General features: G+C 56.1%; 7 protein-coding genes across 7 annotated transcripts; 5 read left to right on the top strand and 2 right to left on the bottom strand.

Moving 5' to 3' along the window:
• Window positions 1-433: 433 nt before the first annotated feature.
• POSPLADRAFT_1136726 (hypothetical protein) lies at window positions 434-2,835 on the top strand (the record flags this gene model as incomplete). The annotated part of the gene is made up of 4 exons (XM_024484723.1): window positions 434-707; window positions 880-984; window positions 1,037-1,935; window positions 2,017-2,835. 4 exons carry the CDS (start codon window positions 434-436, stop codon window positions 2,833-2,835), a joined length of 2,097 nt encoding a protein of 698 aa, XP_024340923.1.
• A 1,197-nt stretch (window positions 2,836-4,032) lies between these two features.
• Window positions 4,033-6,740, top strand: POSPLADRAFT_1069603 (hypothetical protein). The gene is made up of 4 exons (XM_024482357.1): window positions 4,033-4,173; window positions 4,235-4,331; window positions 4,388-4,889; window positions 4,947-6,740. Exons 1-4 carry the CDS (start codon window positions 4,128-4,130, stop codon window positions 6,240-6,242), a joined length of 1,941 nt encoding a protein of 646 aa, XP_024340922.1. The 5' UTR covers window positions 4,033-4,127; the 3' UTR covers window positions 6,243-6,740.
• Window positions 6,741-6,985: 245 nt separating this feature from the next.
• POSPLADRAFT_1065459 (hypothetical protein) lies at window positions 6,986-9,438 on the top strand (the record flags this gene model as incomplete). The annotated part of the gene is made up of 3 exons (XM_024481948.1): window positions 6,986-7,901; window positions 7,930-8,647; window positions 9,399-9,438. The coding sequence occupies 3 exons, from the start codon at window positions 6,986-6,988 to the stop codon at window positions 9,436-9,438; spliced, it is 1,674 nt and encodes a 557-aa protein (XP_024340921.1).
• A 381-nt stretch (window positions 9,439-9,819) lies between these two features.
• Window positions 9,820-11,441, top strand: POSPLADRAFT_1054740 (hypothetical protein; the record flags this gene model as incomplete). Its single annotated transcript, XM_024480554.1, has 5 exons — window positions 9,820-10,617; window positions 10,675-10,899; window positions 10,965-11,052; window positions 11,116-11,162; window positions 11,253-11,441. 5 exons carry the CDS (start codon window positions 9,820-9,822, stop codon window positions 11,439-11,441), a joined length of 1,347 nt encoding a protein of 448 aa, XP_024340920.1.
• A 432-nt stretch (window positions 11,442-11,873) lies between these two features.
• Window positions 11,874-12,251, bottom strand: POSPLADRAFT_1045245 (hypothetical protein; the record flags this gene model as incomplete). The annotated part of the gene is made up of 2 exons (XM_024478714.1): window positions 11,874-11,923; window positions 11,969-12,251. 2 exons carry the CDS (start codon window positions 12,249-12,251, stop codon window positions 11,874-11,876), a joined length of 333 nt encoding a protein of 110 aa, XP_024340919.1.
• Window positions 12,252-12,817: 566 nt separating this feature from the next.
• On the bottom strand, window positions 12,818-15,068 carry POSPLADRAFT_1138600 (hypothetical protein; the record flags this gene model as incomplete). The annotated part of the gene is made up of 5 exons (XM_024484929.1): window positions 12,818-14,207; window positions 14,261-14,478; window positions 14,532-14,725; window positions 14,781-14,865; window positions 14,925-15,068. 5 exons carry the CDS (start codon window positions 15,066-15,068, stop codon window positions 12,818-12,820), a joined length of 2,031 nt encoding a protein of 676 aa, XP_024340918.1.
• A 223-nt stretch (window positions 15,069-15,291) lies between these two features.
• POSPLADRAFT_1045243 (hypothetical protein) lies at window positions 15,292-17,006 on the top strand (the record flags this gene model as incomplete). The annotated part of the gene is made up of 7 exons (XM_024478713.1): window positions 15,292-15,315; window positions 15,367-15,589; window positions 15,877-16,100; window positions 16,163-16,311; window positions 16,368-16,521; window positions 16,582-16,776; window positions 16,854-17,006. The coding sequence occupies 7 exons, from the start codon at window positions 15,292-15,294 to the stop codon at window positions 17,004-17,006; spliced, it is 1,122 nt and encodes a 373-aa protein (XP_024340917.1).
• Between the last annotated feature and the right edge of the window lie 282 nt (window positions 17,007-17,288).

Genomic DNA, 17,288 nt, shown 5'->3' with positions numbered 1-17,288 from the left:
TGGGTTGGTAGTAGTTGGACTGTTATCTAGATCTGTACTATAAGGCATCGGTGCGATGATATCATATGATATCATATTTTCCGGTTATATGATAAGCAACAAGGGTCCATATCCCCGCATATTGTGGGCGCTTTGGCCGGCGCGTCCATGAATCGAGTGTTGATCTTGGGACTCACACTGCTTTACTGCGCTGACCGGCAGTGCTATCCCGACAATTGCATACAACAGGCCACTGGCGAATGGCTCGGGCCCACACGCAAGTGCCGGTCGAGACAAGACTCACAACAGCCACCATCGGGCATTGGAAACGCCGCCACGGGCCAGTGGGATACTCAGTTTCATTTATATTGTACGGCCTCTGGGACGCTCGTTTCCCTCCCACCGCCGTGGCATCTCACCTACTATCCTATCCAGGCCTTCATGAATGACTGCGATGTCTGAAGAAACGCCCTCCTGGAGATCACTCGCTAGCGCAGCCTCGCGCTCGATCAAAGGCTATGTATCGCAACGCGACTTCAGAAAACCGCTCCCAACCAGTCGAGATGCCAACGTGGCGGGAAGTTCCAGGGGACAGACGTGGGGTCAGTGGGCTGGACAGAAACTCCGGCAAGTCCAGGGCGAATCTCTTGGCGCGGACCAATTGCTACTGTTCCCTGGCTGGGCCACAAGGAGATTCCATACTCCTCCCCAGGACCCTGCATCGGATGGTACGTTAAGTTTGACTGCCTTATTTTTGTAACTTCTGCGAGTCTGGGCTACTTGCCCTGGTGTGCTCCTATCGCATACAATATACTCCGTCTACTACGATAGCAGCGGGTATCTTCCTCAGACGCAAAGTAGTCCCCGTTGAAAGCTCATACTGACAAATCTCTCATACAGACGCTCCCTTTGACATTGAGGTGTTTGTTACGGGATACGCATCACGATCCAGTGGGCCCGGATTCGGGACTCGTGGAGGCAAGGCATTCATGAGACTGGCAAGAAGTACACTATGTTGTTTCTTCCACCACCTTCCAGCCACTCACAAATGTCTCAGGTTATGCAGCCTTACCAAAGCTTACGGCCACCCAGGGCTACAACGGAACCTGTACAACAGATGCACAGCTCAACAGGTTGACACAAGAGCTTTTGGAATCCGGACATCTGCCCCCTCCACCTGAGGAGATGGACGATGACGCCGAACTCCGAGCGCTGGAGAGCCAGCTTCGAGAGCTCGACGTTGATGCCGAGGACGCATCCCCTGGTCTGAATGCCGAGACAGTGTCCATAGCATCGTCATGCACATCTAACTCGTCAGCCCAGTCAACTGCCTCTGGTTATGCCGCCTATTCAAATCCGCACGCAAATGGGTCAAGCTCTAATGTCTCTGCCGAGATCCAGAAGTGGCATACGAATCTGGAGACAAGACTGCATCCTTTCTGGTCATCTGCACTCTCCGGACGACCAATTCGTATCTCGCTGTTCGCTACCGATCCATCGCTGTACAAGCAGGACCACAGCTTGGGGAATGCGGACGACAGCTCGCACCAACCTCTTCTCCGCTGTGTTGTAAGCACTACCGCCGACGGGTCGTTCCAAACAAGGTTTCACGTCCCATGGGCCACACTGTGCCAGCATCCTCATGGAGTCCAAATTGCGTTCGGTGATCGGTGCATCGAAGATGAGCTCTATATCGCCGTTGAACTGCCCCCAGCGTCTCAGTCGACAGGTTCCGCGGCGTACCATTTTTCAATGAGGAACACCATAAGCGCTTCGATTACAGTGCCACTCACGTATGCGCCCGTGCGCGTTATATCCGACATCGACGATACTGTCAAGCTAGCCAGCGTGCTCAGCGGAGCACGTACTGTATTCCAGAATGTTTTTGTGAAGGATCTGCACGAGAGCATTATTCCTGGTATGGCGGACTGGTACACCAACATGTGGAAGCACGGCGTGCGTTTCCATTATGTGGTCAGTGAGATTCATTCTGCACCAGCGACTCACTGCAACTGATCTGTGTTCTGGTGAATTTAGTCCAATGGGCCTTTCGAGATCCTACCTATTCTGAATGAATTCTTTCCCCTGAGTCGTCTCCCACCAGGATCCGTCAAGCTGAGGTCGTATGGCGGGCGATCCCTTTTCAGCGGCCTTCTCTCCGCACCAGCAGTCCGGAAACGAGGAGGCGTTGTCGAGCTCCTCGACAATTTCCCTGATTCACAGTTCATTCTAGTGGGCGACTCGGGCGAACAGGACCTCGAGCTCTATGCGAGCATCGCAAAGGAGCGACCTGCCCAAATCCTGGCGATCTTCATCCGCGATGTCAGCGCGAACTCCGGCCTGCCGCCTCTCGGCGACCCTACGGGATCCAATGTGTTTGAGATGGACCGCGCTACCCCTCCACCCCTATCCAGGAAGTCCAGTTCCAGAGGCAGTACTATGCGTACGCCAATTGCAAGATCAACTTCGGACAGAGGTGGTACACCCAAATACGCAGTGAGAAGGCCGAGAAGAATGCAGTCAGATACAATGCTTTCCACGGCACCACTGGAGAATTCAGGATCGTACTTCACTTCATCTCTTACAGATTCCCCAGTGACAGAAGAGCCTGTACCCATCGAACAAATGTCGACGCAGTCGTCGCCTGGGATGATCACAGAGCAAGTCAGCTACGACACATACGGGGATGCTCGGCAAGTTATGTCAGAGGCAGAGAGGAGACTAAGCGAGTTACAAATGCGTATCTGGCGAGCGAGGCTAGATGTACCTGAACACATTCCCTTGCGCATTTTTAGGCAGCCAGAAGAGTGCGAGGAGGCTAATATCATTTTGGACGGATTAATCCCAGGACACTGATAATAATTTACTATAACAATCTTGTTGTACTTAGGATATCCGCATCGAGAGTATTCCATATGACACGCACCGTGGAAGAGTGGAAAGTATGCTAAATGATCAAGATGAATGTATAGGTGTATCAGAGATGGTTGGCGTTTCTGGCCCCAGAGGTCGGCCTCCGGTGAGCTCAATAACAGCGTCGATACCGCCCAACATCTCTGCCAGTTCCTAAGGGCAGTGTCAGCGCATATATAGCCATTGCGGAAAATGTCGCCTACCTTGTTGTCGGGTTCGAAGGATAAACCTACTAGGACAGCTTCCTTTGCTTCCTCATATCTGTCCAGCTTCAACAACGCCCTTGCTTTCCGGAAGTGACCTTTGCTCCATGGCCGCCTCAGCTGAACGACGACCTCAGCGTCAACAAGGGCGCTGATGGTGTCCCCGGACTCGAGGTACGCAGCCGATCGGTTAGAGAGAACAAGGCTTAGATCCTCGCGCATGAGTTGGTTCGCCTCCCAAGGAACACGCTGAATGGCAACGCTGGCCGCCATAGTGTAGCGTTGGATAGCCTTGTCATGAAGGCCGCCTTTGAAGAGGGTCTGCAAATGGTGTCATCAAGGGGCCACTCATATGCACTATCGCATGACACGTACATTGCCCTCGTCCTTGGTATTTGTGATGACTTGTGAGAACTGCCTGTTGACGACATGAGGTGGCGGTGGACAGCGCAAGTTCGCGTTGGTGTGCAGTAGACGCGACAGGCGGTTCAAGCCAACATAGTCGACATCGCATTCCGAGCATTTCTCAAGAGAGTGCTTTCCGCACAGCACAGCGCTGTTGTCAGGAGGACCAAGGGCAATGTCGACAGGTTGGAAGCTCGCTTCAATCAACGCCTGCATGACGGGGTCGGGAGGGCGCATAACGAGCTGCTGCTGAGGCTGAGGAGGCGGAGGACCATGGCTGTGGCTTGGCTGGCCTGGCGCGTGCGAGTGTGCATGAGACATGCTAGGGGACGTCTGGTACGGTGTCGACGCGTCTGGTCGTGGTGAGCACTGGTGAGCAGTATTGAGCTGTAGTGCACCGGCGCTAACGCGCACCGGTATACATTGCCACGTCTCGTGGGGAGTCTGGGGAAAGCTGCCTCATATGGATGCTTAGTCATGGCATCGTTTGTAAGGCGAGGAAGAGCGGCAATTTTCCTCCATCGCCTTTCTGGTGAACCGTCACCATCTCGTTATCGAGCTCAACGCAACTAGACAGCAACCTTGCTTTCTGAAAACACAGTAAACTTTCCTTTGTCTCACATTAATATGACCAATGGAATTGTAAACGGTACCGGGCTAGAGAACCAGTTCGGTGAGTTGTCATTTTTCAGTGTCTGGTTTGCGCGTCTGACCGTCTTCCATGTCCCATTCAGCCTCTCTCGGTATCAACGGACAGAAATCCGCTTATGTTCCTCCGCATATGAGGAACTCGCAGCGGGCTGCATCCTCTCCCGTAGTTCCTACTAACGGGTATGTCCTTTAATCACCATGCACCTTTTGCGCGGTTACCTGACTCGTACTGATAGGAACGGCTGGGCTGAATCCCGCTCTTCCACTCCTTCGTCCCGCGGTGGTTATGGTGGTGGTAGGGGTGGCCCTGTTGACAGAACTGTCAGCGGCACTTCTGGTGGGCGTGGAGGTGGAGGAAACTGGAATGACCGTTCCACCAGCGGTTGGCAGGGATCTCCCAGAGACAGCGGTCCTCGTGAAAACTCAGGATTTGGTGCCTGGAAGGATGGCGTCCACATTGCAGGTTCTCGCAACACACGCATGGAGAAGGAGCTATTTGGAGAAATCGGCGATCCGTCTAAGCAGCACACGGGGATCAACTTCGAGAAGTACGACGACATCCCCGTCGAGGCTACAGGCGCAGGTGTCCCGGATCCCGTGAATGTTTTCACAAACCCGCCATTAGACCCTGTTCTGCTTGAGAACATCGGTTACGCTCATTACACTACACCTACACCGGTGCAAAAGTACTCGATACCTATTGTAGCTCTTGGCAGAGACCTTATGGCTTGTGCCCAGGTACGTCGTTTTGAGACATTTGATCCGCGCGCGTATCCCTCATGTTTCATGCCATAGACCGGTTCTGGAAAGACAGGCGGTTTCTTATTCCCTATTCTCTCGGCATCCTTCGCCAACGGTCCTCGTGCGCCTCCGGCGGAAGCCACGAACGCTGGGTACGGTCGCTCTCGCAAAGCATATCCCACGGCCCTCATTCTTGCGCCCACGCGTGAGTTGGTCAGCCAAATCCACGAAGAAGCTCGCAAGTTTTGCTATCGTTCTTGGGTTCGCCCTGCGGTGGTTTATGGTGGTGCCGACATCAATCAGCAGCTCCGCCTGATTGAGCGAGGCTGTGATCTGCTTAGTGCCACCCCTGGTCGTCTGGTTGATCTTATCGAACGTGGCCGCATCAGCCTTGCCAACATCCGTTACCTCGTCCTCGACGAGGCTGATCGTATGTTGGACATGGGTTTCGAGCCCCAGATCCGTCGCATCGTACAGGGCGAGGACATGCCCGGTGTCCAGGATCGCCAGACTCTCATGTTCAGCGCCACTTTCCCCCGCGACATTCAGATGCTTGCCAGGGATTTCATGAAGGACTACGTCTTCCTCTCCGTCGGGCGTGTCGGCTCGACTTCAGAGAACATCACGCAGAAGGTCGAGTATGTCGAAGATGCCGACAAGCGTTCTGTTCTGTTGGATGTCTTGTCCATGCACCAGGGTGGCCAGGGTGGGCTCACCCTTGTCTTCGTCGAGACGAAGAGGATGGCTGACATGTTGTCGGACTTCCTTCTCACAAACAACCTCCCCGCCACTTCCATTCATGGTGATCGCACCCAGCGCGAGCGCGAAATGGCTCTGCAGACATTCCGCACTGGCCGCACTCCTATTATGGTCGCTACTGCTGTTGCGGCCCGTGGTCTCGATATCCCGAACGTTACCCACGTCGTAAACTACGATCTCCCCTCCGACATTGACGACTACGTCCATCGTATCGGTCGTACTGGCCGTGCCGGTAATGTCGGTATCGCTACTGCATTCTTCAACCGCGGCAACCGCAACATCGTTCGTGATCTCCTGGAGCTGCTCCGTGAGGCCAATCAGGAAATCCCGGCCTGGTTGGAGACTGTTGCGCACGAGAACTCCTTCGGCGGTGGTGGAGGACGCGGTCGTGGTGGTGGCGGTCGTGGCCGTGGTGGCGGTCGCCCGCCGGCCTCTCGTGACTTCAGGTCCGGAGGCGGAGGTGGAGGCGGATATGGCGGACGCGGTGGCGGAGCTGGCTACGGCGGTCCTCAGTATGGTGGAGGCGGAGGTAGCTTTGGCGGCTACGGCGGTGGTGCCGGAGGCGGTGGCGGCGGCGGCAGCTGGTGGTAAATCCCGATGTGTTCCCGATTCTCCGACGTTCCAGAATATGCATTCCCGACATCGCCTTTTCCTACCCTCCATGCCCTTCATGACCCATAATCGCCCTCTATCGAATTCGGCAAAATGGCAAGACTCGTCTCCATGGTCCCATCGGTCTCGTTCGGTTTTTCCTTGGACTCTGGACTATGCGCTGCTCTCACATCATTGCGGTTTTCGTCTCGTTGCATTGCTGCTCATCGTTTATCGTACGGCCCTCCTAATCGTCTTCTGTTTCAATAGTCGGGCGCTTTCCGCCCCCTCCTGCATACAGCATCATATCCATAGACGAGGGGCCATCCTCCAAGCATGAGCAGATCCATGTCGGTCTTCGTATCGCGATACCCTACTTATTGCGGCGCGCAGGTCGTACATTCTATAGCTTAGCATCACGAGACAATCTGTTAGAGCATCGCATATCTTGTAACGTAGTCATAGTCTAGCATCGTCTTATCTACTCTTCTCCACTAATGGGTGGCGTAACAAAAGTGTGACAAGCGGAATTGAGTCGAACTGTTTGCTGAGTGAGCCCTGATTTGGCCGGAGTGTGGCCGGGACAGTTCCTGAGTGTCCCTCATCTGCACCAACGCTCGCGTGGCACTCTCTCACCAACCGCCACATTCAAGACGGCCACCACGTCAGCATTTCCAGTTTCTCACAAGACACAGAGTTGCTCATCGTAATAACAACACTAGATTCAGACCTCTCCGCACGCCATGTACAGAGCGCTTTCACCGATATTCGATGTTCCTGAACTCCCTACCCTGCGTAGGGTCAAACCGTTGCCTAAACGACGCCGGACATCCGAGACGGCCCATGTTGACGAATCTAGCGTCACCGCGCGGCCCATGCTCGATGCCCCATCGGAGGAGTTGATGGCGCAAGCCGACGCCCTGACCGCCCAGATGGCATTACAGTCGTACTACATGCCCGTCCTCGGTGGCGTCCAGGAGCTCTTCAAAAGCCCGCTCGGCTCACCGACATCGACGCCGATCGACCTCGGTGGCGCCTCGTTCGGGCTCGGCGAGCTGCGTGGCGCACACGATGACGACGGCGACGACGGTGCGGACGCTGACTACATCGATCACCTGCAGCAGCCGGGCAATACAAAGAAGCGAAAGGTTCCCGCGAACATGTCCGGGTCCGTCCACGGGCACCGCGATGACCCCGGGCTCGGTGCACTCGCAGGTGACGACGACGAGCCAGGCGACCGGGCAATCCCAACGGGAGCGGCGCTGGATCGTGACTACGATACGATCAGCATCCATCCGCCCACGCCGAGCACGGCGCAGGCGCAGCGCAAGGGTCGGCTGCCGCGTGCAACGCTTGCGGGACTGCAGCACAAGGAAATGTTGAAGAGCCGAAAGCGGCAGCTGGCAGCCGTTCTCGGGGCGTTGTCGCACGGAGACACACTCGCACTAGATCAGGCGCTGTCGGCGAGCTACCCATTCACGCGCATCGGGACCAGCGAGCCGCCGAAGGTACGGCTGTCGCGGCGGCGTGAGGCGCGCCTGGCGCGTGCATATAGGGCGTTCCTAGCATCGCTCCCCGAGGATGGTGCAAGCGCTGTAGTGCCCGAATCGGACTTCGGTTTTGTGTGTCACAGCGCGAGTGAGTTGGTGTGCCTTCTGCGTGGGTTAGTTGCTGATGTCATGGACAGCTTCCGACCGGCTTGTGGCCACGAAGGAAGAGGTGGCAAGCCTCCATGCACGCTTTGAGGCCGAGCTTGCTCGACAGGCGCAGAAGGCGGCAGAGGCTGCGAAACAGGCCGCCGCGGCATTGAATCGGACGAAGCGCGCAGATTCCGCGAAAGCCGCCCGCGCCCACGCAGGACGTGGCACCGACCAGAAGGCGGGGAACATGGAGCAGTCTCTGTTGGGTACGAAGGAGCGCACGGGAAAGAAGAAGAAGCGGTCCGCTCTTGCTAATGCATCCAACCCGCACCATCTCCGCAACTACGTTCCTTCACGGCTACCACACTCGGGACAGGCTAATGCTACTCAGGCGGGACAGAATACCCAGAACCTCCTCAGTCCGCTGCCGCTACGTTTCCTCTCCGCGGACCTGCCCCCACGGCGCCGCAAGAAGAGCGAACGCCCTGCAGCGCCGGTATCGACGCTCGCGAACCCCACAGACGAGTGGATCTGCCCGTTCTGCGAGTACAGCCTGTTCTATGGGGATGAGGCGGGGTTCCAGCGCGCGCTGCGAAGCCGAAAGAAGATCCTGCGCCGTCGCCGGCGTGCGCGAGAACGTGCTGCCGCTGCCGCGAGCGGCACGTCTACCGCGAAAGCCTCGGAGAAGGACACGTCTGCACCCGAAGATGCGCACGCGGACTTCGATGCCACTGCCGCGGAGGATGAGATCCCTGCGGCTGGCAAGCAGGCGGCGCGATGGAAGGACGAGCGCGATCGTGGGGGGCACGGCGCTTCACAGTCTGCACTTGGATGATCCTAGGATGATTATTCGCATTCGCAACCGCGCAACTGCAATCTTTGTCTCGTGTGGACCTTGCATTTGTACTGCTCTTCTGACCACTTTCGTTGCATGGCTTGTTATCACACAATGCTAGCGTAGTGTATCGTAAATGCTCGGCAATGCCAACCGTAATCATAATTGGTGCCGTTGGGCCAGGAATTGGAAGCAAGCTGAGATACATCTGGCGGAGGCAAATTCCGAGACCCTGTCTCGCGCGGTCTTCTTCTCGGAACAGAACACCTTGTGAATCTGAGACGGGCGTTGCAATGTATGTCCTATTTATGGTAGTCCAATAGCCCTTTGGGGGGCTTACGTAATCTATTCACCTCTCGTCCTCGGGTCCTAGCCTACAAACTGTAAGGCAGTTTGGGGTTTCTGAGACCAACTTTGAAGCCAGAATCAGACGTTTTGAAGGTCTTTTAGATTCGCGCTCGCCGAGCGCCGCTGTGTATTGAACGCTAATAGTTGAACTGAGACTTGAGGTTGCGGTCACGTGTGCTGCATTCATAGGTTCTCCGGTACTCATTGTTCGACTGCAATCACCCCGCCGCCTGTAAGTCCGTATCTGCATGTTCCAGGGGATGTGGACGCCCGTGGAGGTTGTTTGTTTTTGCTGACGAGCATGACGACCCCAGGCGTGATCCAGAGACAGAGACGCCGTGGACCGATCCCCGCGGCACGCAAATTGACGTGAATAATCAACGGTCACCCGACGCGAATGCGGCCCAGTTCGCGCGCAGGACGTCTTTGAAGCAGTTGAACCAGCCTAAGGCGCAAGACAAATAGCGCAGTGAGTGTATTTCTCGGGTTGTGCTGTAGCGGGGGCCATCTGTGGGCAGTAGTAGATCTGCCGATCGGCGTCGTTGGAGGCTGATTTCGCGAGAGTCACGGTTGTTTCGCACTCAGCCCCGCCTCCTGCGTTGGCGGCACTGCGGGCCCTTCTCTCTCGCCTCCATGTCCTTCAGTCGTCTGTAGACGCATCCATTCCTTTGTTCTCTTCGCATCGCTCGCCCCTCGCCTCTCGCAGCTCGTGAACAGCCATAAATGCTGCGCTCTGCGCTCTCGAATCGCGTCTATGCCGTCTTATATTCCCTACCAACGCCCACCACTCGCCGGTGCGGTCTTTGCTGCTGTTGCTCAACCCGTTTCCCGCAGCTCCACCACAGTTAGCACTTACACATCACTCGACCACGCGCTGGGCCACGAAGGCGCTCGCGGAGGCACCGATCCAATCCTGCAACCCCCACAACAGCCTAACCAACCAGCGGGCCAGCAGATGGCTTCTGACGGCCGCTACATATATCACGGCCCACAGGACGTTCCCGCACCTTATGCCTACGCCCCCTATCCCCCGTCTGGATACGAGCATCCCCAGTTCGCCCAGAACATGCCAAGGCCGCCCGCTCGCTCATCACAGACACATTCTCCCCATCCACCTCCGCCCGCGACACAGCCGTACAGTGCCCCGCCTGCAACATACCCGCCCCCACATCCTCCTCATCCCTATGGCCCACCACCGTACGCGGTAGCCCCACCGCCCGGCGGTCCGTGGACAGCCGAGAACTGGCCACACTACCCGCCGACGTTTCCGCCGCCCCAGCCTCCCCCGCAGGAGGGTCCCAGTCCATACAGCACCAATGGCACGCGGTCTGAAATTCCTCCCCCCGAGCATCGGCAATATCAGCCTGGTTCTTCGAGACCCGAGTCGGATCGAGCCGACGAGCGGGCACCACGGCTAGCAGATGCGGCGCCCAAATCCAATTCATCCAATCCATCCAATCCACGTAAAGTGAAGGACCCTGAGCCTCCTACGCCTACACCTGCGCCTGCGCCCCCACCCCGCTCGCCCAGCCTCGGCGTCGACTTCTTTAAGGTGATTGTTGTGCCACAAGACTTGGTGCGATCTCTAACGCGTTCCTTGTTTCCACAGCTGCGAGACCAGTATGGTCTCGTCCGGGAGTCGGCCGCTGCTCTCGGGCATGACACTCAATCTGCTATCCCCGCAGAGGCGATGGAGCGCATGGCGCAGGCTGCCGCGTATGGCGCGCAAGCATTAGAGTCTGCTGCAAAGCGCATGGTCCAGGGAGACGCCCCGCGTCCACCTGACGAACGTAGTCCGGAGGAACCAGATTCTAACGAGCCCAAACCTCCACCGGTACGTACAGGTTCTTTTCCGCCATCGCTTTCCGCACGTCTCATCTTTATTTTTACTCTTCTCAGCCGCCGTCGGAACAACCAGGTTCGGAAGGACAAACATGTTTAGGGTGTAACGCGACCTCGACGCCAGAATGGCGGAGAGGGCCGATGGGTTCGTCTTCTTTTCCCCGTGCATTCTGTGAAAGACCGGGTATGCTGACCGCCATGCCTTCAGGGCCCCGGACGCTCTGCAATGCATGCGGCCTCGTCTATGCGAAACTGGTGCGTGACGCTCGCGCTTTGACTAATTTTTCCCAGCGCTTGGCTAACACCATGGACGCGGCTGTTCCGGTATCATGAATTGTTTGGTAGATTAAGAAGCGCAACCGCGATTGGCAGCGCACGCGCAATACGTATGTCGGTGGAGGTTCAGCATCGCACATACAGGCACCCGACGATGTTGCGCCCGCGTCGAACGGCGAGGTCAGCAGCGACGACGATGAATCGTATGGTTCGCAAGACCGGCATAGCGATGGAGGGTTTCACGGCGGGCGAGATTGATGTGACCGTTATTTCGGGTGACTGGGTGCTGGGGTCTGATCGTGTCTGGGTGCGGTGTAGCTATTACAGTATCTCCTTCTGTCTGCTGGCTGTCGGCACCTCTCCTTTCGTTCTATTCTCGCTGGTCTTTTGGCATCTTTGCACTACATTTGCTTGTACACATAAGGGGAATATTTGTGCGTGCGTTCGCCCGGCCCTTTCTCTATAGGACTGTGAGCTAACGCGTATCGGGCACAGGCCGTCCGTCCACCTTCGTCCACTCACCCATCCGTCCATCCACCTGTCAACCTGCGTGCATATTTGTCTTTTGCCGGCAAGACTTCGGCTACGAGATGTAGTGTGCACCTAACGAAGGCACTCTGCAGGTCGCCTACCACCGCACACGCATGCCTGGCATATGCCAGATGCCTCTATGCCCTGTTTATCGCCGCTTCATTCGGTGGCATGCTCCGTTACGTTCACAGAAGACTTCCGGTTGCCGTCTCTTTTGCAGCGCGGCATGAGCCTTCGCTGCCCCTGCGGCTCACTCCGAAACTCACTTAGAGTCCGAAAAAACGCACAGCGGTGCGCGGCCATTGGGGCAGGTGGGTGGGATGGAGCGGTCTGGACCGGGCGCAACGGACAAGCGTGGTGTGTCCTTCGCCGTTTTGCTAAGTTATCTGATGTATCATATTGTAGCTTTTGATGATAGTGTCGCCTCGCGTTAATGCACGCGTAGTCATTAGTTGTCCGGCGTGTGGGCTTCGGCGCGACGTGCGACAGGACCTCGTTGTGGGTCTGATACGCGATTGACGCGTTATGTACAGGCATGTAATTTTACAATGGCTGCTCCAGCAGTGGGACGAATGGACAGTCGTCGTTTTTGTCGGACCGTCCCCACGCAGGGCGGAGGGTTGCATGACATCGTCGGCTTGACCCTCACCATGGTGCACTAGGATTTGTTAAGAGAACGCCGCTGGCCGGAGCTGTACCCAATTGGACCAGTAGGTGGGAGAGATTTACAGATCAGTCACGATTAGGTAGGGTTCGCGGACCTAATCCACGCCTTCTCTACTCTCACAATATGACAGAACCAATCAGATACCCTTCCTGCCTTCTCAAGGGATCTGGATGGAGAAGCTTTCTGATCTGAGGCGGCGTGAAGCCAGGGGCTTACCAGGGGCATCCCACCATCGTCAAACCTTCGTCCCCATACTGGTCACCGACTGTGCGGGATCTCGTCAACATCGCAACGAAAGCCAGATATTCAGGATGTCAATAACAGCCGTCAGATTCTCGCTGACCCTGCTGACGGGTGGCTACCTAGTAAAGGAGAGATATTACAACAATGCTACATCTACACTACCTAAAAATACATAAGATACATACCACCGCGGTCATGAGCCCTGCACGCCGCCCGTCTTGTTTGCTCCCATCTGCATCTGCTGCGGGTGTCCAGCTATGGCAGGAGTCTGGTGCTGCCCATTCGCGACAGGCGTGCCGCGTCCCATGCCCATGGTGGGCCAGTATCCCACGGGAGGCATGCGCCCATGCTGCATTTGATAATACATCTGGTAATGTGGGGGCACCATATGCACGGCCTGCGCCTGGTCTTGCGATGCCATCTGCCCCTGCTGTTGCGCGCCAGTAGCACCAGCCTGCGGTCCAGTATTAGGCAGCTGCGGCGGCATTATTGGCGGATGGCCGTGGACGTGCAGGGGTGAAGAGTTGAACTGGGTTTGCAACGCGGGGTAGTTGTATGGCTGCTGTGGGTTGTGCACGGTTTGCGCCTGGGACACGGTGGGCGGCATCGGTGAGCGCGATGTTAGCCGCTGCGTCGATGCAAGTGGGCTGCTACGCTGTTGCGTGGCCCCGGGTGGTGCAACCGCCGCAGGGCTGCGCGCCGCAGGCGACGGGTTCGCGGCTTGTATCTGGCCGAGTTGTTGCTGGGCTGCGTTCTGCCGTTGCTGCTGCTGGAGGTGTGCGTATTGGTAGAAGTACGCAGGATTCTGGGCTTGCGCTTGGAGAGGTATAGCCTGTCCCGCTTGCGGGTATGTCGAAGCCGGAGCGCCGTTCGCCGGAGCGCCCGCCTGTGGTTGCCTCTTCTGCCTTATAGCAGCTTGCGTTGCAAAATTCGCCACCGGCACTTGTGGCTGGAAGGTCACAGTCGGGTGCGCCTGCTGTGCGTTGGCGACGGCGGCTTGCGCCGGTACTTGTGCAGGTTGAGTTGGCTGCTGAGCATGAAAAGACTGGACCGTGGAAGACGGTCGAGTGTCCGGTTTAGGAGGACTAGAGGCAGCAGCGGAGCCGGTGTTGGACGGTGAATGGGGCGACTGAGAAAATCTAGCTGGCGTCTGGAGGCCGTTCTGTGCGGGATGACGAGGTTGCAAGTGGTGCGGTATGGGTAAAGGAGCGTGCGGGACACCAGGCGTCGCAGAGGTGCGGGAGAGTACTGGCGACTGTCCAGTTGGGTTTTGTCCATTCCTCTGGACACCAGTCCCTGGTGCCGCGTGAGGTACGGCGATAATAGTGGGGGCTGGTGTAGATGGGGGCGCAGGAGTAGCGGTACCTGCTGACACTGCTGTAGGGACGGCTGTAACAGGAGGGTATTGCGGTTGTACAGGCGCGGCAGTCGCCACAGGCGCTGGTGCGACAGGAACCCCTATCTGATACTGAAGCGCTATGGGACCAGAGGGTTGTGCAGGCCCCTGTGACGGTTGCGACGGATTCGTTGCAGATTTCAGCTTGTTCTGCCTGAACTTCTGCATTATGTCCAATCTTTGGAAGCTGGAAATTCCATTATTTACGGCCTGCGAAACGCTAGGACCACAGAGACTTACTTTGGAGCGGTCACGGCTGGTCTTGCAAACTTGGGGTTCATGTACTGCGCAAGTTTCGCACGGCGTGCCCTCTCGACCTCCTCGTCTTCCTGTTCCACCGCTGCAGCCTTCCGCTTCAAGGCCCGCGGTTGTGGTGGTACAGATGCTCTGTGAACATTGTTTGCAATACGAGCCAAATGCGGATCCGGGTCTAAGCACAACGGCGGGGACGTAGCCAGCTAAGGGCAGTAAATTAGATGGTAATAATAGCGGACAATGCAAATGGACGTACCAGTATGCGTGCTTCTACCTCAAGGGACTGCTGGTCCGTCCAGGCCTTCCCCGACTTCTGGTTCAAAAGGCAGATATCCGCCCAGAGTGTCTCCATATTCGGCGAGAGCACGACGCGGCTCCTGTCTGGCTCGTCCAGAGTTGCGTCCGTCGCCTTCGGCGACCGGAAATCCTGCAATTCCACGATCATGCAACCTTCGCGTAGCACATGTCAGGTAATACTGCTGTGCCGGGACCTCTAGGGACGGACCATCATAGAACGGGACGTTCGCGGCATCAAATGCCTCGAGGAAGTCCACGGGTATTCGTTGCGCGCGGATGTCGTCCAATAGGGACTACGCATGGCGACATAAGTCAGACCGGCAGGGAGAGCGCAGCGAGCAGGTAAACACACCGCTACAGGGTTGTTGTACAGGCATTTGGACCCATTGTTCAAAATCCAATAGTCGGGGTATAGCTTCACGGTAAATGAGGGCGGGGAGGACTTGTGGGACTGAAGTAGCTCCTTAACGGAGCGCACAGTATTGTAGCTGGTCATGATACACGGCACATGGATGATGGAACAGTGGATCATGCAAGAAACATGCCGGCTATGACCCGAGCACGGTGGCAGAGAGATTGTGGCCACTGCCACTGTCGCGTTCAGTCACGGTTGGTCTCGAAATGAGCGCGCCTCTCCTTACATAAGCCAATTTCGCTAAATGGCCCGTGGGAATATCCTGATCTCCCAAAGTAAGATCGAAACCGTCAAGTTACTAGCCATGTCCGCGGACCAGTTGAAGGAGGTGCGAGACTATTCTGCGTTACAAAAATGTACGCTGATAGTGTTTATGAAGCTTCTGCCATTTCTCCATGACCCGAATCCTCAAGTCCGTCAAATCGCACTGTCCAATCTTCTCGGACAGACGCCGAAAGGATCGCCTCATCGAGAGATCTTCTTCACTGGTCTGCGAGCCGGTGGCCTGCAGCAGGCACAGGACAACGAGGTTATTCATGATCTGAAGCTCCTTTGCAGAGATACGCTAGTGAGAACACTGCTTGACCTCGCCCAGGGCAACGGTTGACGATTTGCTCTAGGCGGCTGCTCATGATGCCTTCAGGGCGCTCGTCAACCTGTCGGACTATTCGCTAATTATTGGTTTATTGTCTGAGCCTTCCTTCCTGAGCTTCCTTGTATCCTATATCTTGGTATGCTTCAGAAATTCGCTCACATCAGCGAGTCTCACGCTCGTTGCAGAACCCAAAATCAATTCTCGCAGATCTCGCATCAATGTTGTTGTCGAACCTGACTGCTTCACGCTCAACATGTTCTGCACTATTGTCTCTCAATGTATCGATATTACCAGATCCGAAGTCACTGACGCTGTATTTTCCTGTGCAATCGCAATCCGGGACGTCTCCCGCGCCTGTACCATATCCATCTGCGGAACCGCGAAGCGTAGAGGCTCTCCCGCTTCTCCTAGACGCCTTCATTCAAGGAGCTGCAGCCGATGAGATAGAGGACAAAGATAAACGGCCCAGAAAAGCAAACCTGCACTTCCTTTCAAGCGTGTTTGCAAATTTGACCACGGTGGGTTCAGCGTGTTCTTCTTTATTGAGCCCTTCTTGACCCGATCACACTAATATTGACAGGCACCAGTTGGCCGCATGTTCTTCCTGACACCACGCACATCAGACCCCCTCAAGGCAGACGGCGATCTCGAGTATCCGCTTACCAAGCTTCTTGTGTTTACGGAACATAAGGACACAATTCGCAGAGGCGGCGTCGCCTCGACTCTCAAGTCAGTGCGGATGTTGAGGACGTGTAACAGTCTATTCATTGCTTTTGTCGTCATAGAAACTGTGCATTTTATGTTCAATCACATCGTGCACTCCTGTTACCGGAATCCGAGCGTGTCGCGGTCTCGCCTTCGACAGTGGAGGCATCCGGCATGGAAATTCTTCCGTACCTGCTGCTACCTCTCGCAGGCCCAGAAGAATTCGACCTCGAAGTATGTCTACCCTCTCTTCTCGTACTCTATCGTCGCTGAGATAGGTCCGCCATACTGTAGGACCAAGAGCTTCTCCCTCCTGCACTGCAGTTCCTCCCTCCAACCAAACGGCGCGAGTCCGACCCTGTGCTTCGCCTTACACACGTGGAGACTCTGCTCCTGCTGTGCACCACTCGCTGGGCGCGCGAATACCTCCGCAAAAACGGCGTGTACGAGATCGTCCGTGCGCTCCACGAGAATGAACAAGTCGACAAGGTAAGTGGTTGATCATCCTCACCGCCTTTGGACTATCAAGATATGTAATGCAACGTCGGGCTCATGATAGTACCTAGATCTCGGAACACATCGAGCGACTGGTCAACTTTCTCAAGCGGGACGAAGGGCCAGAGACAGAAGCGGACGACGTCCTCGGAGCCACAGAAACTATTGAGGCCATTCAAATGGAAGATCCAGTTGACGAGGACAGCAGAATAGAAGAAATATGAACCGGTTTGACTCAGTACTCGGGAGATATACATCCCGGCCATGAGCGTCCGCGACATCTATGCAAACGTTCAAGCGGATCAGATCAGACGCTGGGAATTGATCTTGTTTGTTTTCTGCGCAACTCTTTGAATGGTCAATGCATCGTTTGCAGATCCCCTCATACGTGTACACTCGCAGTGTTTATCATGATGAGTAATCCAGTGGTGCAGGCAGTAATCGTAATGGCACAAGTAGTTGAATACCGTGACAGGTATGTTGGATACCTGCCGATCAGCTACAGC

This window comes from Postia placenta, assembly GCF_002117355.1.
Source record: "Postia placenta MAD-698-R-SB12 unplaced genomic scaffold POSPLAscaffold_4, whole genome shotgun sequence".
Classification (NCBI taxonomy): Eukaryota; Fungi; Basidiomycota; class Agaricomycetes; order Polyporales; family Adustoporiaceae; genus Rhodonia; species Rhodonia placenta.
This window is presented reverse-complemented; position numbering and strand designations above follow the sequence as displayed.